Source organism: Bos mutus, chromosome 13 (genome assembly GCF_027580195.1).
Source record: "Bos mutus isolate GX-2022 chromosome 13, NWIPB_WYAK_1.1, whole genome shotgun sequence".
Lineage (NCBI taxonomy): Eukaryota > Metazoa > Chordata > Mammalia > Artiodactyla > Bovidae > Bos > Bos mutus.
Window position 1 is genome coordinate 39,031,216 of NC_091629.1, and position 21,411 is coordinate 39,052,626.

Below are 21,411 nucleotides of genomic sequence, written 5' to 3' on the forward strand. Positions count from 1 at the left end.
AGAGATAGTTAAAAGTTTGTGCACAAAAGAAGCAGGTAAATCAGACGAGACCTTTGTATGGAAGGGATACCATACGTTAAATTCTTTATTTATTTTTTTTGTAATACTGTGGCCAGTCATTAATCTGAAGATTTCATGTGTCATTTTATTGAAGTGTTATCTTAGTCTTTACACAAATGCCATGTAAACAAGTTGCTGACTGTTCTTTCTCGGAATTGTACGGAACCTTCTGTGTGTACACCCTCAGTCCCTCTGAAAATGTTGGTCTGTGTCTGAGGTATGACGTTACAGCTGAAGGGACCATTGTAAATTCATGTAGAGACGGAACACTTCTGACAGCAGCTCGATGAAGCATGCTCTTGGGGACCAAGTGTCCAGTCGTCGCTGCTGAGGACGAGGAGGGGCAGCCTTGCTGGATGGCTTGCTGGGCGGCGTCCCCCATCAATACCAGGATGCCACTGGTCCCCACGATCCTTCCAGAGCCCACTGCTGGCACCGCTTTCTCACTCTTCCCGAAGTTGTGTTTTAGGAGCTTCGGGGACCTGACTTCTCCCCGACAGCTGCCATCACAGCTCCTTGGCAGGCAGAGGTGTCGCAGATGCCAGGAGGCCCCTGAGCGCCAACGGCACCAGGAAGGCCAGGATCGCCGGGGAACCCAGGCTCTCCATGAGCCCCATCTCGGCCGTCTTTGCTGATGCCGGGCACGCCTTGCGGTCCTTGAGAGCCCCCAGGAAGGTGAGTGGAGACACAGAAAGGGGACATCAGTGGAGTGTCCATTAAGCCAACCCAACTCTTGTGTTTCTCTAGCTCGTTTCTTAACTCTGGGAGGGGCCCAGGGGAGGCGCACTCAGGCTGGAGAACAGTGAGGGCAGAGGCCTTGCGTGGGGAGGATGGGCCCAGGGTGCAGGAGTCGGGGTTCTGTCCTTAGCAAGGTAGCGTGGAGTGAGTCAGTCGGTGCCGTGTGAGGAATGAGTCTTGGGTGAGGGATGGGGGTGCTGTTGATGAGGGTGGTAGCCACGGGGGTGGCATGTGTGGGGGCACCTGAGCAGGTGGACAGCAGGTGGAAGAGGAGGTCAGCAGAGGAGAAAGCAGGAGCCGGGCGGTGCTGATGGGTGTGTGTTGAGGTGGTCCCAGCATGTATCCCCCAACCAGAAGGCACAGAAGGGAACACGGCTGGAGCTGCCCTCTTCCCTCTTAGCAGAGCATTTATATTTGACGTGAAAACTGCCAACACCCAGGGTACACGTGGGTCAATTAAGAGAAAATTCTGTTTGAACTGAAGTGAAATACCTGACGGCTTTACTTGAATAGAATCTAACTGAATCTACTTCAACACAGGGTGATAAATTCATTGATTCAGCTTTTCCATATAAAAGTGGTTACTGAAACAGCTCCTGACCCCGCCTCTAAGAATGCTTTGCCAAGAGAGAGAAGTTGTTCTGTTAGAAGGCGATGAAGTGTGCTCGCCCCCCAGATGTGCCCGTGGGACGTTAATGACAGTGGTCTCGTACCTTGCAGCCCTTGGTCTCCGTCGGGCCCATCCAGGCCCTCGCCAGCTGAGCCTTTGTCTCCTCTGTCACCCTGGTTTCCTGTTAAGAGCAAGTGACATAATCACATGCTTAGAAGCTCTGATTCAAGTTCAAAGACAGACTGGCTGTGGTGAGTGGTGATCCGCCTGCTTACAAGCAGGGTGCCTGCTTTCTAAGCTTTTTACTGAATCAAAACACATTTAGAAAGGACACGCAGCAAAGTGTCGGGCTCAACGTCACCCACTTGTGTGACTCCCAGTATCAGAACATCACTCTCGGACTTTGAGCTTGTTCAATCTGAGCGTTTACCGTGTATTCCTATGTTCACCATGAGTTTTGACAGTTATTTAGGGTGTTTTCAAACACCCCCTGAACTCTGTTCTCTGCTCCCTCACTCGTGGCTGCTTTTGGTCTCTGTGGCCCTGGTGTCTGGAAGGTGCGCTAAGGCCCTCTGCGAGCGCCCGCGGGCTGCCCGTGCCTTGTGTGATGCTGGCTGCAAGACCTGGGGATGTTCTGGGGAAACAGCCTCTTGTCCACATAGTGATGCTGCTTGAGGCAGACAGCTGGGCTGGGGGCATCTGTCCTGCCTGACGCTAAAAGCAGTGACACCAGTTTCCTGTCAATTGGTGTTTGTTGTTTTTCCCATCACAGAAGGTAGCACACCTTCTGCAGAGGACTAGGAGCCCCAGGGCCAGGCAGTCAGGGCCTCCCACGGGTCCTGGGCTTCCCCGGCCTCTACGGCTCCCTGACTCGTTTTGTCCTGGGGAGATGGATGCCCAGCAGTGACAGTGGCATCTGCCTGAGGACCTATAGAATATGTTCTCTTTTAACTCAAACAATAACCCTCAGGTGTCCCCAGCCCGAGGCAGGCACCCCAGGGAGCACAGTGACCCTGCAGCTGAATGGCTGCCTCCACTGAGTCCTGTCATGCTGTTTTTCTGAGAATCCATAAAGGTGATGAATGCTGTTTTTGAATTTTATTTTCAACAGTCTTAAAGGCACTCAGATCCCTATTTGGATAAAACCTTGTTGGTCTGTCTTTGGGGGGAACCATCCCCCGCTGCAGACAGTAAAGTCTCCAAGACAGCAGGAAGCTGTCTGACAGTGGCCTTCAGCCTGCCGGGAAGAGAAGGGCGTCCGCCGGCGTTTGCCCTCTAGCGCTGAAAATACTCTCAGTGTCTTTACAGTAACGAAACGACACCACTAATTACAGAAGCGATTTCATCTACTGAAGTATTTACACTGAACCTCAGAGATGAACAAAGGAACTCACAGAAGTAAGTTTCATTTTTCTTAAACGGTTTTTCAGAAATAGAAAATTATTTGGTTAATAAGTTTGAAACGAACTAGCAGCAATGAGAGCTCTAAATCCTGAATTTGGGCTGGGAAGCTAGCTGACCTGAGACAGTCAGACTGTGGTAGCAGATGATGTATAATGAACCAAGTATTCAAGGCCTTTTTTAGAAGAGGTTAATGGCCAGAAGTTCCCACAGCCGTGTTACTGTGTGGGCACTGAGCTTCCCTCGACGACGGCACCACGGCAGGGGGTCAAGGTTTCCGCCTCTTTCTAAGTTACCTCTCCTAGTTCTTAAGATGCATTTCTCAATATCTCATTAACTTTTGCCTTTTGCCACAGAAATGTTCACACATGCCAGTTTTCATTACAGGAACTGTTCTTACATATAAATGGGGCTCCTGTTGGTTCATTCCTCTCATTCTTCTCAGCCTGTCCTCCCCCAAATGTTGTTCTAATGAAACTTGAGAAGAACATCACATTTTGGAAAATGTTGTCATACCCTTGGGTTTAATAAGGAGCTGGGCCCCAGAGCATGAAGGGCTGTACCCCAGGCATTTCTAGCAATGGCTTAACCTCTGGGGCTTTTCTAGAGGAGCCCGTGGGGAGGGGAAGGGTGGGATGAGAGGAGAGGGGAGGGGAAGGATGGGGCCCCTGAGGCCTCGTGTCAGTTTCCCCTCTGGGCCTCTTCCCCACCCTGTCCCCATAAGGGAGCATCTCAACGTGGAGACTGCATGGAGATACTGGTGGGGGGCTCCAGCGTGTGGCTGCATGGTGGAGTGGGCTGCACTCACCTCTGGGTCCAGGGTCTCCAAGCTCTCCTGTGGGACCTCGGTATCCAGGGGGCCCTCGAGCCCCGGGGTGACCAATGGAGCCTGGGGGGCCCGGGGGGCCCGGGGGGCCAGCAGGACCCGGTCGCCCGATGGAGCCTGGTGCTAGGGGCTTCCTCAGGTGCGCGGCCAGTTGCGCGATTTGCTCTTTTGGAAAACAAAGATCAGGCGTGTATTCATCAGAAGTGTGTTACGTGAAGTGTGAGCATACCGCTCTTCAAAGACAGCTTGTTCATTGACTGCGAAGGGCTGTGACTGCTTTGGGTCTGTGAGAAATGGTGTCAGTATGCTGTCCCTGAGAAATGCTGAGGAGCAAATCACAGGCCTAAGAAATGCTGAGGGGAAGGAGCCCACCCAGTGCAGACCCCAGGGATGCCAGCAGTGGGCTTGGCTGGAAGGTGATGGAGGGTGGGGATGAGGGTGGGGTGGAGGTGAGGCTGGGGGTGGGGGGTGGCAGTGGGGGGAGGGGGAGGCTGGGGGTAGGGGAGGGGGAGGCTGGGGGTGGGGGGAGGGGGGGTGGGGATGAGGATGGGACCCTGCTGGGGGTGGGTGAGGCTGCAGGCACTGTGGACCAGGCAGGGTGGGGTGGGAGGGAGGACACTCACCACTGACCAGCCCCCCGCACAGCTCCCTGATGTGTTGCTCGCTGGCTTCTTTCCCCTGAAATTCACCCCCAAATCCATCATCATATTGGGCCCACTGACTTCTCTTTGGGGCACCCCCACGAACACTAGGAACCCTGATTGTCTGGAAAGGACTTGATCCAGATCCAGGAAGAGCCCAACATGCAGGAGCACTGGCTCCCAGGGGACACGTACCGGGACCCCAGGTTTTCCAGTGATGCCAGGCACGCCTCGCACGCCCTGGAGGCCCACGGGGCCAGGGGGGCCAGGGACGCCATCTACGCCGCTGGTGCCATTGGGGCCCTGGATGCCCTTAGGGCCCAGCTCCCCGCGACTGCCAGACTGGAGGGAAACAGAAGCAGGGAGGGGGTCATGGCCGAGCCACCTGCAGGGGCTTCTCCCTCGGAGCTGGCAGTTTCCCCACTTCTGACCCACACGGCCATCAGTGCCCCAGAGCCAGCCTGGGGCCCCAAGGGGGCCGGGGAGCCAGTGTCTGCCAGGCACTCACCTCTCCTTTGGGGCCAACAGGGCCGCTGGGACCCTGGAAAAGAGCAGAAGGGAAGTTGTGCACTTCAGTTACTCACGTGTTGTTGGCTGTGGGAACTAGTTCCCCAGGAGCCAGCTTTGCCTGTTATTAGATGGGGATGAAGAGAAAGCGAGTCGCCCATGAAGCTGCTGTCTGATTACATGACAGCATCCACAGGGGTTACTCCTTCTTACTCTAGGTATGTTTCTTATATGTTCATAAATATTGTATATTCTTTTTATATTTTTATATTGCTGAGATTGTATTGTAGCTACTGATGTTTTTAAACTTATTTTCCCTGAAGTTGCTCAGTCATGTCCAACTCTTTGCAACCCCAGGAACTGTAACCTACGAGGCTCCTCCATCTATGGGATTTTCCAGGCAAGAATACTGGAGTGGGTTGCCATTTCATTCTCTGGGGGATCTTCCCGACCCAGGGATCGAAGCCGGGTCTCCTGCACTGCAGCCAGACGCTTTGCCATCTGAGTCATCAGGGAGCCACCTTATTTTCCCTAAGCAGTGTCATTAGCAGTGGTGCACTTCTCACCCATGTTTGCTTTGTTCTCACTCTTGTTTTACAAGGTAGAGCTGAAACTCTCTGTGGCTGAGGCCCCCCCTTCTCCAGTTGTGAACCCAGGAATCTGCCTGGCAGGCTGTGGACAGGGAGTGGGCAGCAGCCGGCGGCCAGATGGCCCCGGACCCCTCCTCCACCCGGGCCGCTCTCCGGTGAGAGCCCGACACCACCTCCGCTCCAGCCACAGCTGGTGCCGAGCACCCCAGCCGGAAAGGTTGGCTCTGGGCTACGAGATTCTGCTGGAGACGAGGGTCCTGGACTGAGCCGTTTCCAGACTTAAAGAAAGGCTTGGTCACGGAGCCAGAGACCCTAGCCACATGCGGCCACGATGGTCTCTGTTCCCAGACACCCTGACTGTTCCCTTTCAGTCACCTCCCGAAGTGTGACTGTCAGTTCTATCAGCCTTTTGTTCTATCAGCTCGGTGGAAGCAGCGTTTTCCGTAGCTCAGCCTCAGCTCTGGCTAGTTCATACTGAAAAGTCACAGAGGGAGTGTGGAGAGGGGGTGAGGGATAGAAGACCCACCACAGGGGACAGCACAGGTCCCACCCTCTGCCTCAGCCTCGACTTGGCCCCACCCCCACCCCACAGACCTGCAGATGCTGCCCTCCCCGCACCACAACCATGGCAAGAGGCCGCCTGTCACACTCACCAGTTCTCCTTTATCCCCAGGAAGGCCGTCAGCACCTGCGATGCCCTGAAATGACACAGTGCCGAGCTGCCGACACCCATTCTTGGCGGGAGCCGTGCCCAAGACTCAGGCCTGGGTGCCAGGCAGACAGCGAGCAGAGCCTCAGGTGGGTTTGGACCATTTTAGGTGCTCTTGGTGCTCCAGGGGGTTGGGGGGTCAGCAGCAGAGCTGTGGGCCCCTCTCCCACCCTGGGCCCTCCAGAGAGAAGGTGCTGCTCCTGGGACCCAGACAGCCAGTGGGGAGCATGCCTACTCTGAGGGTCCCTGAGAATCACCCCCGGCCACAGGCAGCCTCTGTTGTACCCAGGAGCCAACTGACCCCGGTCTGCATGGGTGCTCTGAGTTGTCAGCCTGGGGGCCAGGAGTGGGGGCAGCGACAAAGCTGGAAGGAGGGAGGGAGGGAGAGAAGGAGGTGCCCCCAGCCCTGAAGACAGTGGCAGCCCCCCAGCTGACCTGACCACTGATGTCTCACCTGGTCGCCCTTGGGGCCGGCAGCTCCTCCCGGGCCCTGGTCAAAAGGGGTGATGAGCGTTAGAGGATCACAGCGGGGTGGGGGAGGGGGCCAGTGCCCTTCCCCCACTGGGGTGCCAGGACCAGCTCGGCACACATGGGCTCCTCCCATACACTTGGCATCTTGGCCCCTGAGCGTGCTGGGAGCTTGCCCCTAGCCTCCTCCCTGATGGCCCCAGCCCCCAAGTCTCAGGGACAATGGGGACCCCCCAGTGCTAACTACTGGGCACCAACACTGCCTTTGAGTGTGTTGTGGAACTGTGGGAGGTGGGATGAGGGGTGTGGGGGTGCAGGGATTCCTGCAGGGACAGCACTTACCCGGTCGCCCATGCCACCTCGGAGGCCTTGGGGGCCCGGCAGGCCGGGGTCTCCTATGCTGCCCTTCCGGCCCTATAGACAAGGGCCCAGCTCATCAGCCCCACAAAGGAGCCCAGTGTTGACTCTCCCCAAGCCCGACTGGCCCACCTGGGCTCCCCGGCCCCAAATCTCACCCACCTGGAAGCCACGGACGCCAGGGGCCCCGGGGGGGCCTTGCGGGCCCAGCGCCCCCTGAAAGACAGAGGGGGAGCGTTAGTCCAGCTCCGCCTCCCCTTGGGGGCTGGGCGGGCAGGCAGGCACAAGGACTGACCCCAAGCCATCTGGCCCAGTTGCTGGGGAGGGGGCATCCTGGGGGCAGCTGAGGTAGCAGAGGTCAGGCCCTGGGACCCCGTGCATCAGCCGGACGTGGCACCAGGCACCAATTCCCCTGTTGCCCTGGGCACCAAGGCTGGTGGCATCATTGCTGGGTCCGTGGAGGGGCCTGAGGTGGGGCTGCTCCCTCGGCCTGGTGCTGGGTGCTGGGCCTCTGCACCCTCAGCCAGAGTCTCAAGGACAGGACAGCTGGGGCCCAGCCACCACCATGTCCCAACTTTCACAGACTCAGCCCTTTCATACCTCCAAGATGTCACCCCAGCCCACAGAGAAACAGGCCCTGAGCCCATTGCCCCCCGAGACTTCATTTCCCCAACTCACCGCTGAGCCCCTGTGTCCAGCCTCTCCACGCTCGCCGGGCATGCCAACATCTCCCTACACTCGAGAAGGGACAGAGGGTGTCAGCAGGCTCCACACACACACACACGAGTAGGGGGCAAGAGCTGCAGATACTCACAGGGACACCAGGCTCTCCCGAGGGGCCGGCCTCACCCAGCTCTCCAGGTCTGCCCTGCGGGGGAGGGGTGAACCCTGAGTGCCTGCCTGCAGGGGAGGGCCCCCTCTGCCCCCAGGACCCAGACTGCGGCTGCATCTTCCCCTCTCCCTCTCCTGGAGAAAGCAACCACGTACCAGTTCTCCTTTCTCACCCTTGGACCCTGCTCGTCCGGGGAGACCCTGTAGGTCAGAGGTCAGCACATAAGGTCAGAGACAGAGCACCCTGAGAGTGAGGGGCTCCCGCAGCCTCCCTGGCCTTGATGCAGAGACCCCACACACACCCCTGCTCGGGGTAGATGGCCGCCCGGTAGCTGCATGCACTCACCGGTAGCCCGTTGGGCCCCTTCTCTCCCGGGGCACCGTGGCGACCAGCTTCTCCCTGTGAGGTTTGTGGGACACGTGCTGGGGTCCTGCAGGCTGAATGCCCCACACACCCTCCTCCTCCCTGCAGACCCCCAGGTAGGACCAACCTTCTCGCCATCAAGTCCTGGCACACCGTCCCGGCCGTCCTTGCCTGGCATGCCCTGGGGATGGGACAGTGTGAGGCCGGGTGAGCGGTGGGCCCCCTCCAGGCCCTGCCCTTCCCCACTGCCCTGCCGTGGGTCTACCCTCCTGGGCTCAGGCAGGTGGTGACCTGTGCTGTCCTCCAATCGTGCAGGTGAGGGCAGGGAGGATGCACCCAAACTCTTCACAGCACTCCAGGGAGTCTGCTGTGCCCACTTTACAGACCAGGAGACTGAGGCCTAGGAGCCAGGATCTGGCCTTCGATCGAGCCTAGGCCAGGATCGAGCCTAGTCCCACAGGCTAGACCAATTTTGGAACCACAGACATAACCACGTGCTGGGAGGGCGGCAGGACGGCAGCCAGGGTCTCTCCCTCCCCTCCCCTCCTTTAGCTCTGCCTCCCACGACCGGTTGTGCCGCCCTGTCCTCTCAGGCTGGGGTGGGGGAGGAGCCAGGGGGCCAGGAAGAAGTGTGGGTCCGGGCTGAATGTGGGCACAGGGTTAGGAGAGCTGCACAGGTCACCCACCCTGCCCCCCCATGCGCTGGCAGCCGCGGACACTCACCGGCTCTCCACCGGGCCCAGACATGCCGGGGATGCCTTTAGGACCAGGCCTGCCCTAGGAGACACGGAGGGACCACAGTCAGGCCTCGGGGACTGCTCTCCCAGATGTGTCACTGGGTCTTGGGAGGGGGGCAGGAGGCTTGCCCACCACTTCCTAGACTCAGGATTGGCTGGGGGACAGCTGTGGGGGCCAGACCCAACCCTTAGGGGAAAAGGCCCATCAAGCAGGAGCTATCTTAGGGTCTTGGGGATGCTCTCAAGCCAGGGGAAGATGAGATGGGTTTGGAGATGGTCACTTCAGTTCATTTTGGCAGATGTGTGATTATCTCAGTGTCACTTAACCCAAGAGTCATGTTTTCTGTTGCTCCATCTCTCAGCTGGGCAGTCCTGGCACAAGGTCAGGCCTCACAGCCCAGGGCCTCTTGATGGACGTCAGTGGTCCTCTGGCCCCTGCCTGGCCACTCCCAAGAGGAGCTTGTTAGGTGACAGTAGCTTCAAGGAGCCACAGGGGAAACAAGGCCGGGGGCTCCTGGGGAAGCTACCTGGGCTGGGGGGAAGGCTTTTCTCCTCAGGCCGGGCCTGGCACTACCCAGGGGCTCCCCCTACCTCCAGGAGAGGGCAGCCACCCCAGGCCTCCCTGGACTTGCTGTCTGTGTGACTCCCCCACCCTCATGGACCAGGTTCTGCCCAGGAAGGACCCAGAGAACCCAGGTTCTCTCACTTACAATGTCGCCCTTGGGGCCACGGAACCCCTCTGGGCCCCTCTCTCCTCTGTCGCCCTGCAGTGACAAGGGGGAACACGGAAAGAGTTAACAAGGTAGGGGGCGGGTGACCTTGCTGAGGGTCGTAGAGGCCAGAGGGACCCCGACCACACCTCCACCCACTTCATGCCTGGAAACAGGGCGCAGATCTCCCATGAGGGCCAGGCTGACTCCTCGGGAAACTCGACCCCGTGCCAGGCGTGCCCAGTCCTTCCCCTCAGGCATGCACATGGGTACCTGCCTAGGTGTGACACATGTATCCCCCATGTGAGCCCACGGGACAGTGAAGCCCCGGGAAGGGCTGGGGCAGCCCAGTGGGTCTGGGGAAGGCGACTGGGTGAAGAAGAGAGGAGAGAACAGAGCTGGGCCTGCAGGGGCCACCCCACCCACCCGCAGACACACACATACCGCTTTCCCAGGGGCTCCTGGGATCCCGGGGGGCCCTCGGAACCCAATGGGACCCTGTGGAGGAGAAAGACCCTGAGCGTCTCATCAGAAGCCTGGGGGCGTCCCCAAAGCACCCAGGTCCATCTGGAGAGGCCCTCCCAGGAGCCCCCAGCAACGGCCCCATCAGCACCCCGCTAGGGTCCCCAGGCCTCTTCCCTTCCCCACATTTGCCAAGCCCCCTCCCCAATGCCCCCCATCTGCCCCTCCCACCCCCTGGACCCACAAAAACCTTCACAGGCTCCGGTTTGGGGAACAATCCAGTGAGTGGACTCTAGAGACAGCCCTGCCATGGCCATGGGTGAGGACCCACACTCACAGGGCCCACCTGACCTCGGGAGGTGGCCCCCAATGCCTCTTCACCTCAGGCTGGCCCATAGCCCCTCAAGGGCCAGGTAGGCGGGGGGGGGTGGCTTGTAGACTTACCCGGTCCCCGGGGGGTCCAAGTGGCCCTGGAAGTCCTCGTAGGCCCCGTGGACCCTGAAGGGAGAGAGCTGGAGCTGTAGGGCCCGGGCCAGCAGTCCCCCAGGAGTGCACACCCCCAGGAGCCATGGAGACCCTGGTCTCAGGACCCCCACCCAGTCCCGTCCTGGGAGTTGGTGGACCACTCCTCACAGCCCTGAGCTGTCCACCCCACATCCTCACCTGTCCAACCCCTCTCCCTGCTCACCTGCAACCCCACGGTGCCCGGGATACCAGGGGGTCCAGGGGGGCCGGGGTCACCCTGCAAGAGAGGCACAGAAAGTGGTGGTGGGTGGGGCCAGCCCCAGCTCTCCTCCTTGCCCTCTCTCCCTACCTACTGCCCAAGCCCTAGCAGTGGGGGGCGCTGCCCTGACCTCACAGCTGTACCTCCAAGGCCGAGGGGGCACTGGCCGTTTTCCAGAGAGGTCTCACCCTGTCCTTCCTCCCAGCAAGGACCCCAGCCCTCCCCGGACACCTTGTGGTGGGGGTCAGCCGCTCACGTGGCAGTCTGGCCACTCCAACCATGCTAGAGGGGCCCTAGTCTGCGGGTAAGGACAGACACATGTCCTCCAGGGAAGTGGCCATGAGGGAGGGAGGGCAGCGGGTCTGCCCAGGCTCAGGGAACCTCTGTGTGAGGCCAGGTGGTGGGGGTCTGTGCAGAGACCCTGCCCCAAACCACCAGGCTCTGGCAGGCAGGCCCAGAATGGGGGGATGGGGGGTTCACAGAAGCCGCTCAGTCAGGGTGCCCCCACCTGCCTGCCTGGGAAGCAGCCAGCACCTCTCACTCATCCCAACCCCTCACCCCAACCCCACCCCAGCGCCCGTTCCTCCCCACCCCCTTGCCGGGTTCCACCCCATGGCCGGCCTCTACCTTTTCGCCATCCTTGCCAACTTCTCCGGGCTCCCCTTTGTAGCCGGTGGGTCCCTGAAAGAGCAGTGAGCAGACAGTCATGGCCCCACCCCCAAGCAGTCCTAAACAATTAGGCCTGCCCAGCCCATCAGCCAGCTGGGGAAACCAAGGCCTTGGTGGGAGGAGCAGTGCTGGGCCAGGACTGGGATGGGGGTCTGAGACCAGCTTTCCCCACGCTGTCTCTCGATGCCCCTATCCCGGCGGGTCACCAGTGTTGAGGGGACAGGGACACAGCAAGGACCCCCAGCAGGGTGGGACCCCAGCCCCCACTGCTTCCTGCAATAGCCCTGTGACCCCACCACCCCCTGACCTCTGCCCATGTGGGGGCCTGGCCACCTCCTAGGGAGTGTAGGGGTGGGCTGGGGTCTGTGTCAACCCTCAGTGGCTGCTCACCTTGAACCCTGGCATTCCTGGGGGCCCTGGGGGGCCTGGCGGGCAGATGGCCGGGCACTGTTGGGAAACAGAGTGGTCAGACCCCTCCCGGTCAAAGAGAATAGGAGTGGGAACTGAGGTCAGAACATGGAGGCCCTGAGATGGGCCATTTGGCACAGGTGAAGGGGACCTCGGCCCCTAGGGGACCTCCTAGGGGCTGAGACAGGGCCTCACTCAGGACCGCCGTGGGGTGTAGTGAGGCACTGCAGAGCCAGGCCGCAGCCACCAGCCCCTCGAGGCCGCCTCCACACACCCAGCTCTGATGTCTCGGCCCAGCACAGGTTCAAAGTAGCTATTCAGCACAGTGGCTGCTGGCTTCACAAAGGAGCCTTCATCACACAGCTCGGCAGCCAGCCCTGCTCGGGGTCCCCGTGGTGCATGGAGGTGCCAGAGGGAGGCGTGTGTGACCCTTGGGCATCCCCAGGGTCTCGGCGAGCCCAGGGCTGGTGTGGGGGCTTCCGGATCATTCCACAGCTCATCTGGTAGAGCCAGTGACATCACCCCCCAGTTGATCCCCTAGCATCAGGGGCCCAGCCGTTCTCCTCTTTCCAGAAGACCCCCTGAAGCCTCCCCAGGGACACCAACATCAAGCCCTCAGGACACAGGTGGAGGCGAGAAGGGCCGGCAGGGGCACCAGTGGGCTAGCTGGGCCAGGCCAGGCCCTCTGTTTAATAACTTACAATGGCTTCTTCCAGGAGGCTGGGTGTTGGCCCACGAACCCCAGGCCTCCAGAGTCATTGTTCTTACATGAGAGACAAAGCTCAACTATTAGACTGTAGCCTGAAAGTTTCTGTCTGCCCCATCAAGGCGGTCAAGCTTGCCCTGCGTGGCTAAAACCTGGCCTTCACACGCAAAGCCTGGCTGTGCCAAGGAGGAGCAGAATTGGTCAACATGTGATTTTGCTTAAATTAACTTCCATTTGCGCTACCGTGCATGCCAGGGAGATGCGATGGTGCAAGGCTAGGCTGTGGGGGTGGGGAGAGGGCAGTGTGGGGGGGGATGCTACACCCAGAACTGGTGCTGCCTGCACTGAGCCCATTCCTAGGGAGCCCCCATCCCTGCCTTCCTGTGCTCTCCAGATGGGGCCCCCTCCCACCAAGACAGGCACCCCCACAAAAGGCTTTGAAAAGGCCGCACATGCCCACCTGAAGATCAGTAGCACCTTCGGGAAGCACCCCTGGGTGACCCTGGAAGACAGAGATGCCAGCTTCGACACAGCCGTCCATGCTCTCTCCCTACAACCCACCACGCGAGACCACCAAGGCGCTCGGGCCCTTCATCCCCCAGTGGCCAGTGCCAGCTGGCCCCTCTGCAGAGTGCGTGACAATGACAAAAACCGTCTGCCCTTGGGATGGGGCGGTCCCCAGGCCTGAGCCCCACTAGCTGGGGTCAGCTGATGCACTGCTCCAGCCTGGCCCTAGCCCCTGTCTGGGGTGTGGCCAGGACTCTCCATGCAGACATGGGTCCTGGGGCTGACAGCCTGGGGGGCCTGAGGATGGGCACCCTGGGGACAAGGGAGTCCCACCCACCAAGCAGTCACCCATGCCTGAGACTCGCCCGAGAGCTTGAGAGCCTCTGTCCAGTACTCACAGGGGGGCCAGGAGGTCCTGGGGGGCCAGGGAGGCCTGGGAGTCCTGAGGGTCCCTGTGGGAGGGGTTATGACTTAGAAAGAGCAGGAGCAGCCCCCACCAGGGGTGAGGCAACCAGCCTCCTCCGGAGACGAGCCCCCCGACCCCGACCTCCCCATCCCACCCCCTGCCCAGGACAATGCACTTATGGTGCCCCCCACCTGCTTGCCCCTCCCCCACCTTCTGCATCCCGAGATCCACTCTGTCCTTGGACTTCAGCCACTGAGGACCACAAGCAAGAGGAGAGGGAGAGGAGGGGTGCAGGGAGAAGGTGAAGGAGGGAGGGAAAAGGGAGGGAAAGCCCCTCCCCCATAGTTGCCTTTGGGGAGTCCTGGCAGCCACTCACCGGGGGGCCCCGGAGGCCAATTCCACCTGGGAGGCCGCTCACCCCTGCCTCTCCCTGGGAAGGTAAGAAGTGAGAGAGCGGGGTCTGCACCCAAGGAGCTCTGAGGACCCAGAGCAGTTCAGACTCTGTCCTGTATCCCCTTCACAGGGCTGGCCAGCTCTGTTTAGGTACAGGGACTCTGTCTACCCCCACCAAGCCCCACCCTCACCCTGGCTTGGGACCTGGTAACCATGTTGGCTCTGAGTGTGGTGGGCATGCTTTGGTGGGGGGGGTGGGCACGAGAGTTGTAAGTACTCACAGGAGGTCCAGGGAGGCCTTTGCCCTGCAATGTCAAGAATGGGGTCAGGGCTTGCTGGGGACGGGAGGGGGTTGCCCACCACCCATCCCATCACCCTGAGCTGGTAGGGCAGTCACTGGGGATGAGAGGATACAGCCCGGATGGCACTCAGGACCCCAGAAGAAGCTGCAGAGGGGCTGCATTTGGGGAGCTTTGGGGCCCTCAAACTCCCACCAGGAGGAGACGCCAGTACTCACCCCCAGCCCAGGTGGCCCTGGAGGTCCCAGACTTCCCTGCAGGAGGAAATGAGGTGTCAGAGGGGCTGGCAGAGGCACTATGCCAGTGTATGCAAACCCATTCCCCTCCCTCCCAAGTCCATCTCCCCTGAGGAGGGGTTCCTATTTCACAGAAGACTAACAGCAGGCGGTGGGGGGACCTCTGATGTCTCAGGGGTCTGGGTCCAGCCCTTTACCAACAATCCTGCAGAGGAAAAGCTAGAACCGGTCCCACCTTCCTGGGAGCACTGCTGCAGGCAGGATGGACCACCAGGTGTGACCCACGCCACACAGAGGAACTCCATGGCCGGTTCCTCCAGGAAGCCCTCCAACCTTGGCCCACAGTAGAGAGTCCCAAAGCTCCAGCAGCCACCTGCCTGTCAGCACCCTCCTGGACCTCCTCCTGCCTGCATCCCAACTTCAAGGTTCTTGTACTGGAGGCCCTCCCCTCCTGGGTCCCAGGCTCCCAGCAGAAAAGCCTGGAGCTAGCCCACTTTCTCCCACCCTCCTCCATCTCCCAAACCCTCCTTGGCATCACCCAAGCACCTGCCCTCCTGCAGGCAGCCTCTCTCTTCCTTGTTTCTACTAAGAAAGCTCCGTAGCCCAGTTCCCAAAGGCAGTGCTGTGTCCTGGGTTCCCCCACACCCAGCCCCCTGTCCTCTGCACTCCAGGGCTGGGAAACGGTCATTTCTTAAAGCGGGGAAGGAGAGGGAGTGTTGGGTTCAGCTTTGCTGTCAGCACCACGAGAGAAGTTAATCAACCAGAAAGAGGCTTTGGTGGACACTGGTCAGACTCAGGGGACAGGCTGGGCCATGACCATGGCCCCTCAGAGAGAGGGGCAGTGGTTCACCACGAGAGGAGAAGGGCCAGCCATGCCCCGCCCATGCCAGCCCCTCAACACGGTCTGAGGGCTGGGGCAGCTCTGACCAGATGGGGTGGGGACAGGGAACGTGCCACCCTGTGTCCACCTGCCCTCCTGCCCCCTCCAACCCACATCAGGGGCAGGGCCCAGCCAGTCCAGTCATGGCAGCTGTCCTCAGAACCCCCACCCTGTGGACAGGCGGTGCTCAGCTAGACTGCCCTTGGCCAGGACCTCAACTCCAAGCTGAAGCCACTGGATGCGGTGCCTGCCTTACCCGTTCTCCGGGAGCGCCCTTGGGTCCAGGAGGTCCATCCTGCCCGGTCAGACCCTGGGGAGCAGATGGAAGGAGGGAGGCTAGAGGGGTCACACAGGAAGGATGTGCCCCAAAAAAAAAAAAAAAAGGGAGGATGTGCCCCTCCAGGGGAAAGAGCCAGCCATGGGCCCTTCTCTAAAGCCAGTCCAGAGAGGTCAGAAAGACTAGACTAGTACCTCCCCCCACTGGCCACACCCACCATCCACCTGGTGTGCTGTGCTGGGGGGGTGGGGGCAGCCTGTGGGAAGCCAGTAGCTGGAGCCCCTGCTGGAGTGGACAAGCCCAGGGAGCAGGAGAGTTCCCCTCTTGGACCCCCTCCAGTGCTTACAAAGCCCCCGTCCTGGGGCTCCGCCTTAAGCTCCTGAGGACCCCTGATGCAGCCGCCAGGGGCTTGGAGGGGCCTGGATAATGGGCCTTTGTTCCCAGAGAAGCTGGCAGGACTTTCGCCCCTCCTGTGTGCTGGCGCTGTCGTCTGGTGGACAGGGCCAGACACTGACGGGTCTGGGACGGAGGCCAAGGGACCCCGCTGGGGGACCTCTGGAGATTCTCTTGGGCCAGACTCTCCTATTTGAGCTGGCCCAGCTGGAGAGCAGCAATTAAACCTGACTCCTGGGCGCTGGGATGGAGCCCCTCCAGGCGGGAGGGGGTGGGGGCTTGCACGAGGAGAGGAGGGGAGCAGGCAGGGAGGGGAGGAGCAGGCACACTCACATCCACTCCAGGCAGTCCAGGCAGCCCGGCCTCTCCTGGTTTCCCTGGCTTCCCTGGGGCCCCTTTCAGTCCCTGTGGAGGGAAAGGGCAGAGGCATGACAGAAGCTGAGCCAGAGAGTGGCCTTCACCAAGAAGAGAGACGTCCTCCAGTGGGGCCCGAGGAGGGCCTCTCCACTAGACCCTGGCCCAGCTGCCTACCTTCGCTGGCACCTCCTCCAGCAGCCCCCTACCTGTCTTTGGCTACATCTGTATGATAATCACCTGGACCCTTCAACCTTCCCAGTGAAGGGCTGGGATACCCTCTGTGAGCCTAGAGCCCTTAATTCCTGGCCTGAACAGCTCCAGGAGGGTCACTTGTGGGACCTCTGACAAGCTGGACGTGCAGGGTTGTGTTGACCCCTCCCCTGGCCCGAACAAGCTTCAAAAGCCAGACCCTGCCCTGAGAGGCACCAAGTCCCACCTACTCCCCTCCCACTGCTTTCTGCTCTGCCCCTTCTCCCAGCCCTCCCCTTTGGTGACCCAGGGCCCAGCATGATGGGAAGGGATGTCAATGACCCCTCTGTTATAGGCCCACCCCTCCCCTCCCCTCCAGACTAGAAGGTGGACATCCCCACCCCCTCCCTACACACACAGCCCACACCGCAGCCAGGACACTCACCGCGGGCCCAGGCAGACCAGGAGGACCAACTTCTCCCTGCAGAGGGGACATGCCCATGTGACCAAGCGTCCCCAGGGAGCAGAGCTGGGGCAGAGGAGGCTCCAGAAGACAAGATGGAGCCCCTCATCCTGTCGTCCACACCGGTGGGCCCCTCCCTTCCAGGGGCAGTCACAGCAGTGGGTGGTGGGGAGAGGGCAGGTGGTGGGGAGAGGGGTTAGCTGGACAGATTGGGGCTTTTGAGCCCACTCTGAGGGCACAGGAACATCCCAGAAATGATGGGAGGCATCATGAAGCCCACCCCTCCACCTGCCTGAAACCTAGTCAGAGGTGGCAGCCCCCACACTCACAGAGGAAGGCACCCCAGCACCCCTCCCCTCTGATGACCACCCAAAGCTTCCAGGCCAGGTATTACGTGGAAACATCCCTAGAGGGAACAATGGAGCCTGGCTCCTATCGGCTGCGGAGCCTTGGGGTGCAAGGGGCCCAGCCCCACCAGGAGTGGAGGCTGCCTGGGTCCAGGGCCCAACACGGCTGCACTAGGCAATGGCCCTTCGGAGGGGGTGGAAGGAGGGAGACTCGGGCCATCAAGAGCCGGGCAGGCCCCTGGGACTCAAGGAGCTGAGAACTGGCCAAGGGCGGCTCCACCGGGGAACAGTACTGGTGAGGAGAGGTCTGGAGGGCCCTAACTTTCATGGCCTGGCTGAGTCTCTCTGGGTCCAGGGCTCTCACCCCACCTGGATCTGGGGGCAGGCTGTGGGGTCTCATCTGCTTCCACACGGCCAGGGCCACACTTAGGCTGGGGCACTTTGAAGATGATAGCCCCCCAGCCCCTTCAAGGCTGGCTCCAACCTCTAGTAGCCACGGAGACCCTGCTAGGGGCATAGGCCCATGCCTGGGCCTTCACCTCCAGAAAAGAGGAGTGTGGGCCCTCCAGGGACCCAGAGACATGCCTCAGGGCCCACACTTCCACCCCAAAGAGCACTACACAGCCAACCCCACCTGTTCTGGGGAGACAACCCCTGAGGGGTCCACTGCAAGCAGGAGCAAGGATCATTTGTCCCATTTCACATCCCACAGGGGTGCTCATTACCCCCAACATCACCCCAGCTCTGGGAGGTTGACTCTCTCTCCATCAGGCCTGGGGCTCAGGGAGTTTGGGGCCAGAGTGAGAACCCCACAGAAGCTTCCCCATCATCCCCCCTAAACTCACATCAATGCCATCCTTTCCTGGCTTCCCAGGTGGCCCTTGGGGACCGGGGGGGCCTCGAGGTCCCACTTTCTGAAATGGAGAAACATCATCAGGTGGCAGCACCCCATGCTGTCCCACTGCGGGTCCCCCTGGTTGGCCCTGGGGTTAGCCTGACAGAGCAGCCCCTCCTCCCAGTCCGGAGAAGAGCTCGGACCTGTGCAGGGGTCCGCACCGCCCCTTCCCCCATTCTCCTTCAGACCCCCGGGCTGTTGCAGTGTCCCCTGCCACCTTGCTGGGCCAAGAGGGGCCACGTCCGAGGCCCACGAGGAACAAAGGCCACATTGTGTGTCTCTGGTGGAGATGCAGCTCTGGCACCACACCCGCTGGGTTGAGGACGGAGCAGTCCCTGAACTCAATCCCAGGGTGTCCCCGTGTCTATGGGGGCTCACCCGGGCAAGGGCGAGCCTGTGCCCAGGTGGTGCGGAAACTTTGCAGTGACAAGACTGTGCCCGCCATCTCCAAGTGCCCCGGAATTCCTGGCTCCCTCGCTGATTCAGGGAGACTGGCTACAGGGGGCAAGTGGGGAGCTTATTCCCTGGCTGCGCTGCTCAACAGGTGACCACAGAGCCATGGACCCCCACCCTAGCTGCATTCAAAGGCAAGCCCCATGCGCCCGGGGTCCCATGCTCACCTGTGCCTCAGTCAAGATTACGGTGGCAGCCAGCAGCTGCCCCAACAGCAGCAGGGCCAGGGTGGGGGCTCCGGCCATGGCTGCAGTTGCACTCTGAGCGGAGCTGGCGGCGGAGGCAGGGGCCTCGAGCTGGGCTCGGCGGGCGGGGCTGGTGGTGGGCCGGCCAGATGCCAGTTCCCGCCCCGCCGGCCCTCGCACAAGCCCCCCATTCAGCCAGCCCACCTGGGTGGGCGGGGGCTTCTGCATCGCCCCACTCCCTGCCGAGCCAGCCAGGGAAAAAAGAAACCCAGTGGCATTTTTGGGGCCAGCCTCTGAGTTAAAATTATCCTGGGACTGGTGAGTTACACACACACACCTTTCAGCAAAAAAGAAAGAGGCTCTTTTCTCACTTGGTCCTGGACCAGGGTGTGGAGGCAGAGCCCCACTCTGAAGGCTCCTTTGAAAAAGGGGCAGTCCTGGTCCTGTCAAGGGGCTGACCGAGTCACATTCTCCTCCCTGGGGTCCTGAGAGGGACCCCGCTGCCCAAGGCCCAGGAAGTCCTTCAGAGAGAGTGAACACATCTGTGCCAGGGACCAGACAGGGCCCACCAAGGATGCCAGTCCCTGCCGTGAGCAGACGCCCAGGGCCATGCCTGCCAGGCTGGAACCCCCCTCACCGGAGCCCTCACCCCAAACTTTAACTGTACTGAGTGGTCCATGTACCTGAACCAGCACTGGCAAAGGCCGGACTCTCACCCGGCACTGCCACCCCAAGAGGAAAGTGGGGGCCCCACAGAGAAAGGAAGTGCCCCCGTGACCCCAGGCTCGAGAGAAACAGTGGACAGGGGCTGGCTGCTCCTTTCTCACAAGCTGGATGAGCTGTGCTTCACCTGGAAACGCATGGGGACAGCAGGGTGAGGGGCAGCACCTGAGGCCAGGGGCACTCAGTGTCCCGCAGGGGGACACTCAAATGTCCAGGTCACCTACGATTGCTCAGAATCCGCAGCTCCCCCCTGCTTGGTGTCAGAATCTTTAGAATTCCCTGGGAAATAAGGCTTCAGAATTTCTGCAGGAGGCAACTCAGAGCTTCTGAGTCGATGGAGGAGGTGCGTGGAGGTAGACCACACAGTTAAGAACCTCCCTTCCCTTCCCCATTGGGTTCAGCTGTGAACCGCTTGTCAGGCTTGGCCACACCCTCCAATCTTTGTTCAGTAGCTAAGTTATGTGCGACCCTTTGTGACCCCACGGACTGTAGCCGACCAGGCTCCTCTGTCCTCCACTATCTCCTGGAGTTTGCTCAAATTCATGTCCATTGAGTTGGTGATGCTATCTAACCATCTCATCCTCTGCCTCCCCCTTCTCTGTCTCTAAAGGAAGGGATAATTATATCAGGAAGGGACAAGAGAATCTCCAAAATTCCTGCCTTCAAGAGTCATCCTAGGACATCCTCACAGACGCAGGGTGAGGCTGTGGGACTGGGGGCGGGGCAAGCAGCTCCATCCCACACCTACTGACACGGCCTCTCACCCAACCCCCCTTCCTCCTGTACTCCCATGCCTGACACAGCAGGGGCGCCAGAGTGCTCCTGCTGGACCAGACTTGGGGAAGTCTTGCTGTGAAGTCAAGGAGAGACCGAGTGCCTGGAATCCCATTCCCCCATCCTAGCCCTATGCAGACCCTCCCACCTGCTGCCAGGAAACACCCTCCCTTGGAGAGCAGCCCCTGTCTTGAAGCCCCAATAGCCACAGTGGCCTGGGGAGAGGCCAGGGGGCTGGCTTCACATCTACTGGCCAGTGTCCAGGGTTACTGCCCACCTGTCTTGGGCCATCACTCTTCCTGAAGCTTGCAGGTCAGGTGGGTCTGAGCGGCCTGCCAGCCTATCGCCAGGTCCCACTGCTGGGCACAGATACTCCCCTCCCCCAGGGTTGCTCCAACGGGGTCTTCCCCTTCCAGGCTCCAAGCTTTTCCATCTGAACGTGAGCCTGATAATGGTCTGGATAAGGACCCTGACCCCTGGGGTCACTGTATGGCCCACACTAGCCCCAAAAAGTGACCTTAAGTTTGTCCATCTCCCCCCGCCCCCACACACTGGACAGGAGGTGTCAGGGGAGCATGTTAGCGGGATGCAGGTCCCAGCTCCCAACCCGCAGAATGAACTAGGCTCCCTCCCCCTGCCCCCCACCCCCAGGTGTGACCTCCATCACTTCCACGTGTCAGGAGGGGAGAGGTCAGTCCTGGCCAGGGGACAAAGCCAGGCTGATGGCAGCATGCCCTGTGGGTTGGGGGTTGCTGAAGGAGGGTGGCACTCTGTTCCCATGCCAGGTTGGAGGGCCCAGGGTCCCTGTGTGGAGGACCCATGGGCTGAGGGGCGGCTGTGGCTGCCAGGGTGGGGACAGAGGGGACAGAGCCATGGAACCACCACAGAGCTTGTGCTCCGAGGCGCATCACAGAGCCCCAGATCAGGGCACACCTAACACTGCTCCACACCCTTGAATCGCTGACAAAAGGCAGCCTAGGGACCCAATGCCCAGCCCCAGAGGCTCTGGGTGGCCATGGGGTCAGGCATTTTGGGGGGTATACACTGGGGGGCACACATGCTCAGGAGGGCTGCACCAGGGTCGTGCCCCAGGCACTTCCACAGCAAAGTGGTGAC

At 60.6% G+C, this 21,411-nt stretch overlaps 1 protein-coding gene across 1 annotated transcript; it reads right to left on the minus strand.

The window, feature by feature from the left end:
- Positions 1-12: 12 nt before the first annotated feature.
- On the minus strand, positions 13-18,912 carry COL9A3 (collagen type IX alpha 3 chain). Its single transcript, XM_005893989.3, has 32 exons — positions 18,781-18,912; positions 18,111-18,179; positions 16,901-16,936; positions 16,243-16,314; positions 15,496-15,549; positions 14,342-14,377; positions 14,106-14,129; positions 13,808-13,861; positions 13,424-13,477; positions 12,979-13,020; positions 11,795-11,851; positions 11,363-11,416; positions 10,700-10,753; positions 10,456-10,509; positions 9,994-10,047; positions 9,550-9,603; positions 8,826-8,879; positions 8,230-8,283; positions 8,085-8,138; positions 7,895-7,939; positions 7,722-7,775; positions 7,586-7,639; positions 7,070-7,123; positions 6,893-6,964; positions 6,537-6,572; positions 6,027-6,071; positions 4,785-4,817; positions 4,472-4,618; positions 4,259-4,313; positions 3,618-3,800; positions 1,512-1,589; positions 13-716 (listed from the first exon to the last, which is right to left on the minus strand). Exons 1-32 carry the CDS (start codon positions 18,856-18,858, stop codon positions 526-528), a joined length of 2,055 nt encoding a protein of 684 aa, XP_005894051.1. The 5' UTR covers positions 18,859-18,912; the 3' UTR covers positions 13-525.
- Between the last annotated feature and the right edge of the window lie 2,499 nt (positions 18,913-21,411).

Bases quoted from the DNA above. Each gene is read 5' to 3' on its own strand.
- COL9A3 (XM_005893989.3), bottom strand. From the start codon at position 18,858: ATGGCCGGAGCCCCCACCCTGGCCCTGCTGCTGTTGGGGCAGCTGCTG. The intron at 8,139-8,229 runs GTTGGTCCTACC...CAAACCTCACAG, and splicing joins CAGGACTTGATGGCGAGAAG to GGAGAAGCTGGTCGCCACGG. The intron at 717-1,511 runs GTACGAGACCAC...GGGGCTCTCAAG, and splicing joins CGGAGACCAAGGGCTGCAAG to GACCGCAAGGCGTGCCCGGC.